The following is a 16,504-nucleotide window of genomic DNA, read 5'->3' on the forward strand; positions in this document are numbered from 1 at the left end:
TGAAATCCACATGTTTCTATGAGAGAGCCAACCTGTGTAACAGTCTTTGGCCATGAAGCTGCTGGTCTCTTCATGCAGGTGGTTATTTGCGGTGCAGCTGTACATGATGTCGTCGTGCTCGTTGCCCAGGGCGATGGGTAAAGTTTGGCCCTGCTCACTTTTACCTTCCAGGTTCCATATAAACGTCAGAGCTTCTGGAGTATTAGACGGTGAAGAGCAGTGCAGTGTCGCAGAAGTAATGTTACTGTTACTGTTCTCATCGTTCATCTCACATCTGATCACTGGCTTGGAAACCTCGTCTGAACAAAGTAATATCAGTAAATGAACAATAATCATACATTAAATTGTATATATTATTATTATTTTTTATTTTTATTTCTGGACATTTGACTTGAAGAAAAACTGATGGTGTCTTTATGTTTTAGGCAACCATCATGTCTAATCAACAACACAACAAACAAGTAACAAAATTCATTTATAACAAGTAAAGATAAGAGAAAAATTTAAGTATTAAGAACTATTATTAAAAGTTAATAATACCTCTGAAAATAATAAAAGCTATCTGAATAGTTTGCATCACTCTATGTCTTTCCCATTGCCTTTTACTGACCTAGGACCTTGAGCATATGTGGTGAGCGGTACAGCCTCTCACTGATGATAGCGTCCAGCTCATATTCTCCACTGTCTTCATATCTGACATCTGCGATGGTGAGTTGGGCTGTGTCCCAGGCCAGAGTTACTCTGCTGTTATATGGATCAAACACTTGCTCCTCTGCACCATCAAACATGATCACTTTGTCTCCATTGTGCTTCCACAGAATGTCATCAGGGGGTTTGGGCAGAGCTGGAGTCAGGACGGCCGCTCTGCCCTTAAGGACGTAATACGCAGACTGACCTGTAACTGCACAACAGCATAATTACATTATTATTACATAATCACTACAAGATAGTTCATTTTGTATAAGATACTTCTGTATTGGGATAGGGATTTTTGTCATGAATATGCAAAGATTATGACTCACAACTTACAACTCATCTAAGTTCAGTTTCGCTTTTAGTATCTGTAAACCTTCAGGACACATGAATAACTTATAACTGTTACATCACAAAAAATCAACAAAGAGTTAATTTGCAAAAACACATAAATGCCATTTCAAAACGTCACTGGAGTCTTGCAGTTGACTGTATTATCTTTTCAAAAGCCAAATGTATTTTACTGCTATCAAAATATTATTCCCTCCCTCTTTGATTAAATCCACTAAAAATTATATTAATTGATAAAAACTATAGAAGATGTCAATTTTAACAGAGTTATCTGTTTTTGTAACTGAACTCTTCAAATACTAATTGTCTTATTTGTTTTATCTAGAAATATTATGTTAAACTCTTCACTGCGCCTCATAGGCCTTAAGTTACAACTATCATTAGTCTAAATACACTGCCTGTGCAAAAAAAAAAGAAAAAGAAAAAAGGCCACACAAAGCTAAAGGCAGTCCACATTCGGTTGTTCCGCCTTTAGCTTTTATTACATCACTTATTCGCTGTAGCATTGTTTCTGCAATGTCACAAGCTTTATTTCCATCCAGTGTTGCATTAATTTTTCACCAAGATCTTGCATTGATGATGGTGGAGTCTGACGCTGCACAAAGCCTTCTCCACATCCCAAAGATGTGAAAATGATGTCTCATGCTCCTGAACCACTCTTTCACTATTTGAGCTTGATGAATCCTGGCATTGTCATCTTAGAATATGTCCGTGCCATCAGGGAAGAAAAAAAATCCATTGATGGAATAACCTGGTCATTTAGTATATTCAGGTGTCATCTGACCTCATTCTTTGAGCCATTAAAGAACCTTCGTATCAGGGGACAAATTTTAGGACACTTCCCGAGTAGAGTCTCCCAGAAAACAAATTTGTCCACAGCGTTTTCTCATGAGAGTATTATTCTCACGCCTACTTCTGCCATGTTTAGGACAGGGAAGATCCGAAACTCACCCAAAGTTAACTTCACGATGAACCACAAGTAGAAACACAACGCAGCCATGGCGCACGGTCTGGACTCTGACCCGAAAGGACGGTGACAAAACTGCCAGCTCTGATCGATCCAGTCTAAAAAAATATGCAAGTACTACAAAATAAAGTTAACACAGAAGAAAGATAAAGTAAAATTACAAGCGATTCTATGATCCGTGCGTAAATTTCAGGGAAGAAGAGACAGGACTCTGGACACCTGCAGCAGGAGGAGCACCTGTCGTGCTTTGAACTTTGGATCATCAGGAAACACAGGGCGGGGTTTATTTAGATAATACAGCAATAAATATGAGCTCAGTGAATTGCCCGCTGCGCACAACCACAGGACATATGTTTGTAAGAGCGGGTGGACACATCAGCCCAAAGCCGCTAAGAGCATCCATCTAGACCCTGGTGTGACCACGTCCTCTCTAAACCCGGAAAAGTCATCCAGACCCCCTGTATGTTCAGACGCACGCTCTCGCCAAAAGGACCCGGGCGCAATGTGCTTCATCCCTCACCAAACAGACCACTGGCACAGTTACGTTTGGATACACGGTTGTTCTGTTTTAAGCCGCACTGTATGCCCGAAATCTAGGACCGTATGGGAGAGTCCAAACACGCCAGGATCTGAATGCCTTTTGCCGGGATCCAGGTGGATGCTCTTGGTGACTTTGGAGCTGTGCCGGGTGTGCTTAGATCACGGCCGGCCCAGCCTATAAACAGACTAAGCAGCTGTTTAGGGCCCCAAGGCTAAAGGAGGGCCCCCAAGAGCCCATACATTTATATTGAAAATAATATATCAAGTTTTATTGGACACAGAGCTTGCAGCAGCCTAAATATCCCTCTAAAACAATTACATTTGATTTATACCTATAGTAGTAAAATGTCTACTGCTGCCTACATTTGTTTTTGAGTCAGGCAGAGGTGAGGGCAGCTATGTGTTTACACCAATACAAGGACCCTTTATAATACAAATTTAAGCCCACTGTCACCAACTGGAACACATTAAAATCCACCAGAAATGAAGAAAAAATGTCTAGAATAAAAAAAATCTTGAGCCTCCTTATATTTGTCTACTGTTCTTTTGACTCTGGTAGTTGTGACATTCTGGATGTTTTCAGTTTGATGTTTGTCATATAAACACAAATACAATTGATCAAGGTGATGACAGCAAAGTCATAATGTTGTCAAATGTGAATCATCAATAGCTGAGCCAGGAGGCATCCACTGTCGGGGGCCCCAGAGACAAATTCAGCTTAGGGCCCCCTGAAAGCTAGGGCCGGCCCGGGCGTAGAGTGGTGCTATTGGTCCCCAAACAGCACTACTCTTCTTGGTGACATTTGCAGAAACATTACCCAAGCAAGCGAGCAGGTAGAGAGAAGCCCCTGGGTCCATGTTACCAACCTGGGATGTGTGGAGAGTCTAATGTGCAGCTTTCACTTGTGTTGAGGTATTACCAACTGATGGTAATTGAGGCCTTCTATCACCACATCCTTTTAAATTAAAAACAGACCTTTTTTTTGCCGGTCTTCATTGTATTTATATATTCTGATTATCGTATTAATAATGAAAATAAAAGATATTTTAAAATTTCCATTTTTAATTTGATCACAAATAATAGAAAACTGCACACTATTTCAGTATTGGTTTTAGTATTTCAAAACAAAAAAACAAATAATCGCCCTATTAATTGAACAGAAATGACAATTATGCATAAGTAAACACACACACACATCAATCCCCATGTTTAGTCCTGACTCAGCAGGTGGCCGGTCCCTGAAGTCCTCAGAGTGTGAGATGGTTCATATGACACTAACATTTGGGAGATGTACTTTGGTGCTGGGCCATGGAGAGACTTGTTCACAAGCAGAGCTGCTTTAAAGTCTATTCTCTGAGCCACAAGAGCCGGTGCAGAGACCTGAGCACAGGACACATGTGCTCGTACTTCCTGGGTCTAGTCCTGGGTCTAATCCTGGATCTTTATAATATTTGCACAAAACTGGACACTTTATAACACCGGTAACTTTAAGTCATGTTTGCACTGTTGTTCTGATGCTGCTGTTGTATATATTTTCTAGCTTTAAGTTTTTTATTTGATTTTTTTAAGCATATCTTTTTTTAACTTCGTGCATGCCCTTATTTGTATTTGTATTTATTCAGTGTGTTTTATGTTGCACTTTATCACCGAAGTAAGTTCCTAGTTTGCGAACTGTGTTCACAAATGATGGCAATAAAAGGATTCTGATTCTGATTCTGAACAACAGTGTTCTGGATGTAGAGCTGCTTAGTGCTCGTTTGGAGAGGCCAGTGAACAGGCCGTTACAGTCGTCTAAACTACTAGAGACAAATGCATGGATAAGTGATTAAGATTGTAAGATTGTATGGTTGGAAAATTGTATTTAAGGCCTGATCATTGTTTAATGTAAATTTTATCGTTGTTGTATTTTTGATCCCTGTGACCCTGACCCGTGGGACTACGGATGGAAATTAGCCATGTGGCTACAATCTGGCGTGTTTACATTCGTGCTTTTGTCATGTATGTTCATTAACATGCACCGTCCCAATCAAATAAACAAGTCTCTCCAAGTCTGGTTTTGACTTTATACCTCTGATTTTTGCAATATTGTTTAGATGATAAAAAGCTGGAGATGTTATTGATTTGATGTGGCTGTTAAAGTTCACGTCTGAGTCCATTATTACCCCTAGATTTCTAGCCTGATTTGAAGGTTTTAGAGATACTGGAGGTGACTGCAGACACATTCTCTTTGTTTAGAGTTTAGCTGGTGAAAGTTGTTTTGCATCCACACACTCTGTGTGTGGATCTTTGTTAATCCATTTACTGTTGCTAACAGGACATAAAAGTTCTCATTGCAATTTCAAATAATGTCAGAACTATATGTCTCCCTTGTTCTACATAAACTGTGGTTGTACATATGCATCTTTTCTTTGTAAATCTCATAATGACGCAAGCTTTGACTTGCATCATTACCGCTCAGCCCTCCAGCACTCCCTTTTCTGTGCCCTGGCCGAGTAATCAGTCCTCTGTGGCGCTTTCTGCTTATCTTTGACCATTTAATAATAATAATAATGGCTTACACTTGTAATGCGCTTTTCAAAGTGCTACATATAGTCATAAGTCATTCTACTGTTGTAGCCACAGCTGGCTGTAGCCACAGCTACCCTGGGGCAGACTGACAGAAGCAAGGCTGCTAATCTGCGCCTATCATTCGTGCACACACCACTTTCATACTAGGCAATGTGAGTGAAGTGTCTTGCTTAAGGACACAATGACAGAACTTGGTCTGTGCGGGACTTGATCCTCCGACCTTCAGGTCGGGGGACCAACATTCTAACCACTGTGCCACTGTCACCCTTTTCACCTTCACTGGGTCAATGGTGTCTAGAACATTCAAAACACTCCATATCACAGAGTTCAACAAATTGTAACCCAAATATATTGTTCTCACCAGGGGGTAAGGCTGTGGGTATGGTGGGTTCCAGTTAGATTTAATTTGATATATTTTCCTGCTGTCTTCCTTGCTTAAATAGGCAAACACGGCAGGACAATGTACAGCTCATCCTAACCTCTCTCGCACCCTGTGAGTGTTCACCTTTTTTTAATCGATGTGTCAATTCTGTCTGAGCCAATTGACATTTCCTTGCTTTTAGTTTACGGCCAGCCGTTCTGAACTGGTCAAAACTGGTTGGAACATAAGTCATCCCTGCCTGGACCGCAACAACGGTATGTGTGGTAAGTAATCCCTGGGAGCTGGGTGGTCCTAGTTCAATAACACCTATATATAGTTGGTATCCAAGTCAGGCACACCAATAGTCGGTTGAAATTGAGCTAAAACAGCCGTTTGTGACATTGCAGGCAGAAGGAGTGATGTCACAGTAATGGCACTGCTACTCAAGGGGCTGTTTCTCTGGTGGACAAAAGTGGAACCCTGGCACAATTACCCACTTAGAGGATGCCTTCTTTCAAATCTAAAACAGCAACATGTGCAACATTTCTGACTACCTGGACAGTGTGTGTGTGAACATTTCACTCATGTTCATTGAGAGAGTGCCAAAGTTGTCCAGTCGCAGCTCTAGGGACAACTTGAGGTTGCTGTAAAGTTTTTGTTCTCAAAGAGGGAACGGACATTCTAAACGCTTCACTAATCAGTGAACTGTCTGAACCAGCATCTATGTATACTTTAGTAGAAACATTTTCAATAATGGCCAGTACATGGCAGGTGAATCTCTTATGTTTGGGTTGTTGTATTACTCTGATGTGGACCTCATCACTAGAAGCAGACAACTGGCCCTCAGTGTTTACTGCCCCTCATTTCCATGACTGTAGTGATCTTCACTAAAGGTCACATGATGGTCTCCATCATATTGTCACGATCATAATCATGGTAAGGGAAGAACCTGTCACCATAGTATTGAGAAGGACATAATCTGTCTGGGTTGCGGGGTCTGGAGTCTGCTCGTAGTTGGAGTGGACTGGTCACAGTGAGGAGGAGGAAGTGAAGAAGGTCCTGCAGACTGCTGATGATCACGATGGTCCGGTGAGCACCTGGAGAGGCTGTAGTCGCAGTAGGATCTGCTGAACTGATGATATGTTGGTGTAGAGGTGCAGGCACCTCGGACAGGAGACACAGATGGGGTGTGTCGATACCTCTCTCAGCTGCGGTCACCTCTGGAGTCAGAATGGTCATGTCCACATTTGGAAAACTCACAGTGGGGAACATAACTTTGATTGGCATGGCTCACATCATGTCCTTGTAACTCTAGAGAGCAAACATCTGGAATGTTGCTTAATGGCATCAAGCACTTCATCAGAGCGATCTACCAAGTTCTTCTCATGTTAGGTAGAGACGATGGCAGAAAGTGGCTTGTCTCTGGATGCAGGCATTGTTCCATATGATGTGTTAATCGGTGGAAGTAACCTTAAAGCCTCTTGTGCACGTTCCCATTTACACACAACTGCCAGTTCATCGTCCAATGTGGCTGCACTATGCTCGTGACATTTTGATTAAAAAAATTGACCCCATTTTTAAATCTATGCTCGTGACATTTTGATTTAAAAATGGGGTCAAATTTCTGAAGTGTTCCATGACAAAGGCTAGCTCTCTGTAGTTTGGAAAAACATCCTGCACTAACCTTGTGATTTCAGCAGCATAAACTTCTAATGGTTCTTTAGGCAGGCGCTGTATTGCATGAACAAAAGTTTGAAGATGAAGCAAAGATTCTTTCCTGCCTAAAAACATCATTGAGCTTAGCTGTACATTGGTCATAGTTCTGTTGCACTGCTGGTGGCAAAGACAGTCTGGATGCTAGAGCATCTCCACTAAGGCTCGTGGAAAGCATTGTAGCTGTATCTAGCTGCTGGCCATCTGCGCAGACTTTGACTGTGGCATATCTACTCAATAATGAACTACAGTCTTTGAAGAGTCCGGTTGCTGTGCAGCCACTAGCATGTGCATTGTTGTCCTCAACGCCGTCGTCTGGCTGCAGTTGTTGCCATATACTGAAAATACCAAATATTAGAGTGTCACCTTTTTTTTGGTGGCGACTATTTTCTGGCGAGGCAGTGGATATTGTTCTCACCAGTCTCTTGAGGCTGTAGGTTTGGCGGGCTACAGTTAGATTAATATGATGTAATATTCCCCTGTCTTCCTTGCTTAAATAGAGCAACACGGCAGGACAGTGTACAGATCGCCTTTTTATTCAGTAACTTAGGTGAACGCACAGAATTTTTTTTTTTTTTATCAATGTGCTGACCAAATGCACTGCACCGCAACATTAAAAGGAACCAATATTATTATGCACAAAAAATGTAATGTATCCAAACATAATATAATAATATTAATTGCTAATAAAATAAGTACAAAGTAATATACACAACACTAATGACCCAAATGAATGTTAATACATAAAATAATATAAATCAAATAAGTGAAAGGTTACAAAATCATCAACATAAGAACATGAGGCATTTTCAAAGTGTATCATTTCCATGAACAGTGGACCAGTGTTATCATTTATGTGTCTCCATCAAACAACTGTAGGACCAGACACTGTTTGGGGAATAACAGACATGTCAAAGAAGACCTAAAAAAAATGATCAGACAAAGTAACATTTACCACATTAACATTTGAAATATTTACTCCTTTTGTAATAAGCAGGTCCAGGGTGTGCTTTCTGATGAGGGTGGACTCACTGACATGCTGAGTCAGATCAAAGGACAAACACTGAGCTCTGAGCACATTATCCACATATTCAATCAAATCAACTGTAATAATTAAACCATATGACAAAACATCTCAGTAAAATTATCAATGAAACTTTGACATTGATGGGGAGGTTTGTATATGAGTAAGTAGTATTATGTATTATGGGTGATTGTTTTAACTTCATTTTAAAGGAAATGTCCTCAAATGATGAATCCACTAGACCTGCAACTGCAAGAAGGAAGAGCGGGGGTAACTGGGGTGAAAGACGAGGGGATGTAGCTGGGAGGGCCTTTGGTAGTGAAACAGGCACAGTTTTGTACGGGGAAAAGGTCAGCATAGTTGATGTTGGGCCTCTTGATCGTGCTGTTTTAGGTGTGAGGGGAGCCATCTTAATTCCTGATCTGTTGAGCCTTTCTAGATGATTGGTCCTTAGATGGAGTAGATGTAGCGAAGGCGATCGAGGACAGGTCTGTGGGCAGGGGAGGTGATGAGGGTGCTGCTGGATCTGAAATCTCTACTGATGCTGGTGATGAATTCTTCGCTGGGAGAGTTGGAGGTGTTGACACAGTGTAACTGGAAAACAGTAGCTGCATTTTTAGATTCCTCTATGGTCCACACCTCCAATAGCAGCGTCTCCGAGCAGCAGTATATCTCTGACCTGGACGTTTGGCACAGATCGCCTGTCTGCCTGTGCTCCTTTGCCAACTTCATTGCTCTTGTTTTATGATCAAAATAAATTTTCTGTTTGTATGTTAACATTAGTCTGTGACAGAAGTAAAAGTCTGCAAGATGTAATTTGGGTGATGTTATATTAGCATTGTCTTTTATCACTTGCTACGTTAGCTTAGCATTTTGATCTTTAAAAAGCTGTGGAAAAGATACAGCATCACCCAGGTTTAAGTTGAAAGTAGTAGTTTTTTCACCCTCTTCTCTGGAAGTAACTGTGGGCTTCTTACCACTGGAAGTCACGGGTAGCATCCGGTGAGGTCCATTTTCAGTCCTTTTTCAAGTCCTTTTTGTAATTAATTTCTTGTTGATAGTTCCAGCAGTGTTCACAGAAAAAACTTCCCTTGGTTTCCGGACATCTCGCTGGCTCATCAGATAAGTTGTTAAAAATGTAAAAATGGTTTAATCGTTTTAATTGAATTAAAAGAAAATCTTAAGTAGACAGATTTGCAGCTCTGGAAGAGGTAAAATGATGAACAAGCAAAGTAAAGAAGCAAGCAGCAGGAGGAAACAAGGATAGTGTCCTTACTCTTCAGAAGCAGGATGCAGTACCATGTCTCTTTTGTTCCACATTTGACTTCCTCAGTGCTCAGCATCAGCCCAATCAGGCTTTACTGTTTTCATCATCTACCTTCTGCTCCATTGCTTTGCTCAGAGTCAGATGCAGCCTTTTCTTTCATCTCCTTTTTGTCATCCTTTGTGCCCTCACCACTAGTGTTCTTATTTTCTTTACCAACATCAGAGGTTCCAGATGAGGCTGTTGGGTGTAGAGATTCATCTGGCTGCTCATTTGACCCTGAAAACAGAAAAATAATTTGGTATTTGGGTATCTAAAAAACTAGACTTCATATTACTATATCAGTTTTATAGGAGACATTGATTATTTGATGAAGTGTGCCAGGAAATGTTTTGTTAAATGGCTCATTACAGTCAAAAGATTACAGGTTTCATGTCAGTTAGTATAATTATTTATCCAAGAGTTATACTAACAATCACAGGTTATATTAGCTATTCTTAATAATTGTCTCCATTATGGAATCAATAATACAATAAAAATCATTTCAAGCATATTACAGAAAGGAATGTAGCATTTTTAAAAACACAATTATAAAGACAGCATAATGATGATTTGTCAGTGCATTTGGTTTTTCCTTAAATACCTGTGTTTTCAGTGACTGTTTTCTCTCCATTATTTTCAGATGACTTCCTGGGTGAGTCTTGTGTCTGTTTCTCTGTGTTGGTCTTGTCATGACCTTTGTCCTCTTCATCACTGGACTCAGAGGGTGGAGTTTGGTCCTCGCCTGGTTCTGGAGTTTCACTGGTTTCAGAAGTTTCTGTTAACAACATTAACAGAACCACAACTTCATCATTAACAACAGACACAGCATAAAGAATGGCACTTTAATCAGTTATAGAGGTACAAAATGATCTCTTTTTTTTTTTACGTACAATGATTTTATAAAGAAGGATGACACATACCTGATGGTTCATTTTCAGAAGGTGATGTTTCATCTTTTTCTGTTTTTTTATCATGTGAGGTCCCACTACCTTGGTCTGGGTTTCCCTCTGGATTCTTTTCACCATTTTTGTCCTCAGATTCAGCTGACCCAGTTTGTGAAGACTGTGACTGTGAAACTGAAACAAAACAGACATTTAACATTTTGATAATCTCAGGCGTAGTGACATACGTGACATGGAATCTACAGAGAAGTAATACATATGTCATAATATTATTAAGTATAAACTACAGTGACTTTACAACTATTAAAGAAACATATCACAATAGATGCATGTTTAGGTTGTTGCTTTGCATGACATGTTCCATCAGCAGTAATAATACAGATCAGTCATACTCTCTTTGTTGGAGACGTCATTGGAGACGTGGATCATTTCAGTGTCTGTTTTTGCGTCTGCATCAGGATTGGTCTGGTCTGTGCTCCCAGGTCCAACTCCATACAATTGTAATTTCTCAAAATTCTTGCAGAGTTGTCAGAAGTAAATTCATTAAAATATCCTTTAAATTGCCACAATATTGTTTACTTTTGACTATTTAAAGCTCTGGCATACATACCATAAAATAGTACCATAACACACGACAGTGATAAAACCACAAAGCAAATGATCAAACCTGACTGTTCAGAGGTTTTTGTTTGTTGGAATTAAAACAAACTATTTAATCTGTATGATCTGGTATTACCTCTTTGATTCAGCTTCTGTTTCAATGGTTTTATGCATGTGCCATTTATATTGTTTTATTGAATTAGATCAGACATGCACTCAAATAAATACAGTATTGTTCAAAATAATAGCAGTACAATGTGACTAACCAGAATAATCCAGGTTTTTAGTATATGTTTATTTCTACATGGCAAACAAGTTACCAGTAGGTGCAGTAGATTCTCAGAAAATAAACAAGACCCAACATTCATGATATGCACGCCCTTAAGGCTGTGCCACTGGGCAACTAGTCGGAAGGACTGTGTTCTAAAATTAGCAGTGTGGCATCCAATCAGTGAGATCATCAATTTTGTGAAAAAAAAACAGGTGTGAATCAGGTGGCCCCAATTTAAGGATGAAGCCAGCACTTGTTGAACATGCATTTGAGAAAAATAGGTCGTTCCAAGACATTGTTCAGAAGAACAGCGTACTTTGATTAAAAAGTTGATTGGAGAGGGGAAAACCTTTAAAGAGGTGCAAAAATTATAGGCTGTTCAGCTAAAATGATCTCCAATGCCTTAAAATGGAGAGCAAAACCAGAGAGACGTGGAAGAAAATGAAAGACAACCATCAAAATCGATCAAAGAATAATCAGAATGGCAAAGGCTCAGCCAATGATCAGCTCCAGGATGATCAAAGACAGTCTGGAGTTACCTGTAAGTTCTGTGACAGTTAAAAGACGTCTGTGTGAAGCAAATCTACTTTCAAGAATCCCCCGCAAAGTTCCTCTGTTAAAAAAAAGGCATGTGGAGAAGCGCTTACAATTTGCCAAAGAACACATCAACTGCCCTAAAGAGAAATGGAGGAACATTTTGTGGACTGATGAGAGTAAAATTGTTCTTTTTGGGTCCAATGGCCACAGACAGTGTGGACTCTGAATTCAAGCCACAGTACAAAGTGAAGACAGTGAAGCATGGTGGTGCAAGCAGTTTGATATGGGCATGTTTCTCCTACTATGGTGTTGGGCCGATTTATCGCATACCAGGGATCATGGATCAGTTTGCATATGTCAGAATACTTGAAGAGGTCATGTTGCCTTATGCTGAAGAGGACATGCCCTTGAAATGGGTGTTTCAACAAGGCAATGACCCCAAACACACAAGTAAACGAGCAAAGTCTTGGTTCCAAACCAACAAAATTAATGTTATGGAGTGGCCAGCCCAATCCCCGGACCTTAATCCAATTTATGGAAGCAAAACCATGAAATGTAAATGAATTGTGGAATGCTGTTAAAGAATCATGGAGTGGAATAACAGCTGAGAGCTGCCACAAGTTGGTTGACTCCATGCCACACAGATGTGAAGCAGTTATAAAAACTGTGGTCATACAACTAAATATTAGTGTAGTGATTCACAGGATTGCTAAATCCTACAAACAAAAATTGTTCTACAAAATAATTTTGAGTTTGTACAGTCAACGGCAGACACTGCTATTTTTTTTAACACAGTCCTTTCGGCTAGTTGCCCAGTGGCACAGCCTTAAGGGCGTGCATATCATCAATGTTGGGTCTTGTTTGTTTTCTGAGAATCTACTGCACCTACTGGTAACTTGTTTGACATGTGTGATACAACACTCGGTCCTCACAGCTCATCAAACTGAAAGTTTCTAAGTCTAGGTCTTCTCTTGGCCTCATGTCATTTCGATGCGCCGCTGCTAATGATTGGAATTTGGCTCAAAGCTCACTTAAACTAGACTCCTTAATTTCTCTTTCTGCTTTTAAATGTAAACTGAAGGTAATTTTTAAAGACATGTGTAAATGTCTTTAAAAATGCCTCCCCGAACCGCCACCTTAACGTGGTGGAGGGGTTTGAGCACCCGAATGATCCTGGGAGCTATGTTGTCGGGGGCTTCACGCCCCTGGTAGGGTCACCCATGGCAAACAGGTCCTGGGAGACGGGTCTGACGCGCGGTTCAGAAGCCCCCATGGATAGAAAAACAGCAAGGCCAGTTACGTCGCCCGGACTGGCGTTACCGGGGCCCCACCCTGGAGCCAGGTCTGGGGTGGGTGCTCGGCAGCGAGCACCTGGTGGCCGGGCCTTTCCCCACGGGGCCCGGTCGGGCCCAGCCCGAAGGAACGACGTGGGGCCGTCCTCCCGTGGACCCACCACCTGCAGGAGGAGCCATGAGGGGCGGGTGCGGAGAGATCCGGGCGGCAGTCGAAGGCGGGGACCTCGACGACCGGATCTCCGGACATGGAGACTAGCTCTGGGGACGTGGAATGTCACCTCGCTGGGGGGGAAGGAGCCTGAGCTTGTGCGGGAGGTTGAGCGTTACCGGCTAGATATAGTCGGCCTCACCTCCACGCACAGCTTGGGCTCTGGAACCCAACTTCTTGAGAGGGGTTGGACTCTCCATTTCTCTGGCGTTGCCCGCGGGGAGCGGCGGCGAGCTGGTGTGGGCTTGCTCATTGCCCCACAGCTCAGCCGCTGCGTGTTGGGGTTCACTCCGGTGAACGAGAGGGTCGCGTCCCTGCGCCTTCGGGTCGGGGACAGGTCTCTCACTGTTGTGTCGGCCTACGGGCCAAACAGCAGTGCAGAGTACCCGGCCTTCTTGGAGTCCCTGGGAGGGGTACTAGACAGTGCACCAACCGGGGACTCCGTTGTTCTCCTGGGGGACTTCAACGCCCATGTGGGTAACGACAGTGACACTTGGAGGGGCGTGATTGGGAGGAACGGCCTCCCCGATCTGAACCCGAGTGGTGTTTTGTTATTGGACTTCTGTGCTAGTCACAGTTTGTCCATAACAAACACCATGTTCGAGCACAAGGGTGTCCATAGGTGCACGTGGCACCAGGACACTCTAGGTCGGAGGTCGATGATCGACTTTGTTGTCGTGTCATCTGACCTCCGACCGCGTGTCTTGGACACTCGGGTGAAGAGAGGGGCTGAGCTGTCAACTGATCACCACCTGGTGGTGAGTTGGATCCGCTGGCGGAGGAGGAAGCCGGACAGACCTGGCAGGCCCAAGCGCATTGTGAGGGTCTGCTGGGAACGTCTGGCGGAGCCCTCTGTCAGGGGGGTCTTCAACTCCCACCTCCGGGAGAGCTTCTCCCTGATCCCGGGGGAGGTTGGAGACATGGACTCCGAGTGGGCCATGTTCTCCACCTCTATTGTCGATGCGGCTGCTCATAGCTGTGGTCGTAAGGTCTGTGGTGCTTGTCGCGGCGGCAATCCCCGAACCCAGTGGTGGACACCGGAAGTAAGGGATGCCGTCAAGCTGAAGAAGGAGTCCTATCGAGCCTTGTTGGCTCGTGGGACTCCTGAGGCAGCTGATGAGTACCGGCGGGCCAAGCGTGCCGCGGCTCGGGCAGTCAGAGGCAAAAACTCGGGGTTGGGAGGAGTTCGGGGAGGCCATGGAGGAGGACTATCGGACGGCCTCAAAGAGATTCTGGCAAACCGTCCGACGCCTCAGGAGGGGGAAGCAGTGCTTCACCAACACTGTTTACAGTGCGGGTGGAGAGCTGCTGACTTCGACTGGGGATGTTGTCGGGCGGTGGAAGGAATACTTTGAGGATCTCCTCAATCCCACTGTCACGTCTTCCGAGGAGGAAGCAGAAACTGGGGACCCAGAGGCGGACTCGTCCATAACCCTGGCTGAAGTCACTGAGGTGGTTGGCAAGCTCCTCGGTGGCAAGGCTCCGGGGGTGGACGAGATCCGTCCTGTGTACCTCAAGTCTCTGGATGCTGTGGGGCTGTCTTGGCTGACACGTCTCTGCAACATCGCGTGGTGGTCAGGGACAGTACCTGTGGAATGGCAGACCGGGGTGGTGGTCCCTCTGTATAAGAAGGGGGACCGGAGGGTGTGTTCCAATTACAGGGGAATCACACTCCTCAGCCTTCCTGGTAAGGTCTATTCCAGGGTACTGGAGAGGAGAATCCGACCGATAGTCGAACCTCGGATTCAGGAGGAGCAGTGTGGTTTTCGTCCTGGTCGTGGAACACTGGACCAGCTCTATACTCTCCATCAGGTCCTCGAGGGCTCATGGGAGTATGCCCAACCAGTCCATATGTGTTTTGTGGATCTGGAGAAGGCATTCGACCGTGTCCCTCGTGGTGTCCTTTGGGGGGTGCTCTGGGAGTATGGGGTCCGGGGCTCTTTGCTAAGGGCTGTCCGGTCCCTGTATGACCGGAGCAGGAGCTGTGTTCGCATTGCCGGCAGTAAGTCAGACCTGTTCCCAGTGCATGTTGGACTCCGCCAGGGCTGCCCTTTGTCACCGGTTCTGTTCATTATATTTATGGACAGAATTTCTAGGCGCAGCCAGGGGCCGGAGGGGGCCTGGTTTGGGAACCACAGGATTTCATCTCTGCTGTTTGCAGATGATGTTGTCCTGATGGCTTCTTCGAGCAAGGACCTGCAGCAGGCACTGGGGCGGTTTGCAGCCGAGTGTGAAGCGGCTGGGATGAGAATCAGCTCCTCCAAATCCGAGGCCATGGTTCTCGACCGGAAAAAGGTGGTTTGCTCTCTCCGGGTGGGTGGTGAGTCTCTGCCCCAAGTGGAGGAGTTCAAGTATCTCGGGGTCTTGGTCACGAGTGAGGGAAGGATGGAGCGGGAGATTGACAGGCGGATCGGTGCAGCGTCTGCAGTGATGCGGTCGCTGTATCGGTCCGTTGTGGTAAAGAAGGAGCTGAGCCGGAAGGCGAAGCTCTCGATTTACCGGTCAATCTACATTCCTACCCTCACCTATGGTCATGAGCTCTGGGTCATGACCGAAAGGACAAGATCGCGGATACAAGCGGCTGAAATGGGCTTCCTCCGCAGAGTGGCCGGGCGCACCCTTAGGGATAGGGTGAGGAGCTCGGTCACACGGGAGGAGCTCGGAGTAGAGCCGCTGCTCCTACACGTTGAGAGGACCCAGCTGAGGTGGCTCGGGCATTTGCTCAGGATGCCTCCTGGACGCCTCCCTAGGGAGATGTTCTGGGCATGTCCCACCGGGAAGAGGCCCTGGGGAAGACCCAGGACACGCTGGAGGGACTATGTCTCTCGGCTGGCCTGGGAACGCCTTGGGGTCCCACCGGAGGAGCTGGAGGACGTGTCCGGGGTGAGGGAAGTCTGGGAGTCCCTGCTTAGACTGCTGCCGCCGCGACCCGGCCCCGGATAAGCGGAAGAAGATGGATGGATTGATGGATGTGTAAATGTTTTACTAATGATACGAAAGGAGATTTTTAGTGACAGATGTAAATGTTTGTTTTATATTTTAATGAAATGATATGAGTCTAATTGTGTTAACTCCCCTTCCCCTTCCCTTGGCTGCTCTGGCATGCCCAGGCCATCATTGTAAATAAGAATTTGTTCTTAATGGTTTGCCTGGTAAAATAAAGGTTAA

The 16,504-nt window shown here is 44.2% G+C and overlaps 1 protein-coding gene across 15 annotated transcripts in view; it reads right to left on the reverse strand.

The window, feature by feature from the left end:
• LOC117388844 (otolith matrix protein OMM-64-like) overlaps positions 1-16,504 on the reverse strand; it is a 61,205-nt gene that overhangs the window by 38,453 nt on the left and 6,248 nt on the right. The window contains exon 13 of one of the 15 annotated variants that reach the window (XM_055230543.1): positions 10,444-10,599. The exons of the other annotated variants lie outside the window; for them this stretch is intronic. Coding sequence (XP_055086518.1) covers positions 10,444-10,599 — 156 coding nt within the window. The remainder of the gene's footprint in view (positions 1-10,443; positions 10,600-16,504) is intronic. 15 annotated transcript variants of the gene reach the window in all.

This window comes from Periophthalmus magnuspinnatus, chromosome 21 (assembly GCF_009829125.3).
Source record: "Periophthalmus magnuspinnatus isolate fPerMag1 chromosome 21, fPerMag1.2.pri, whole genome shotgun sequence".
Classification (NCBI taxonomy): domain Eukaryota; kingdom Metazoa; phylum Chordata; class Actinopteri; order Gobiiformes; family Gobiidae; genus Periophthalmus; species Periophthalmus magnuspinnatus.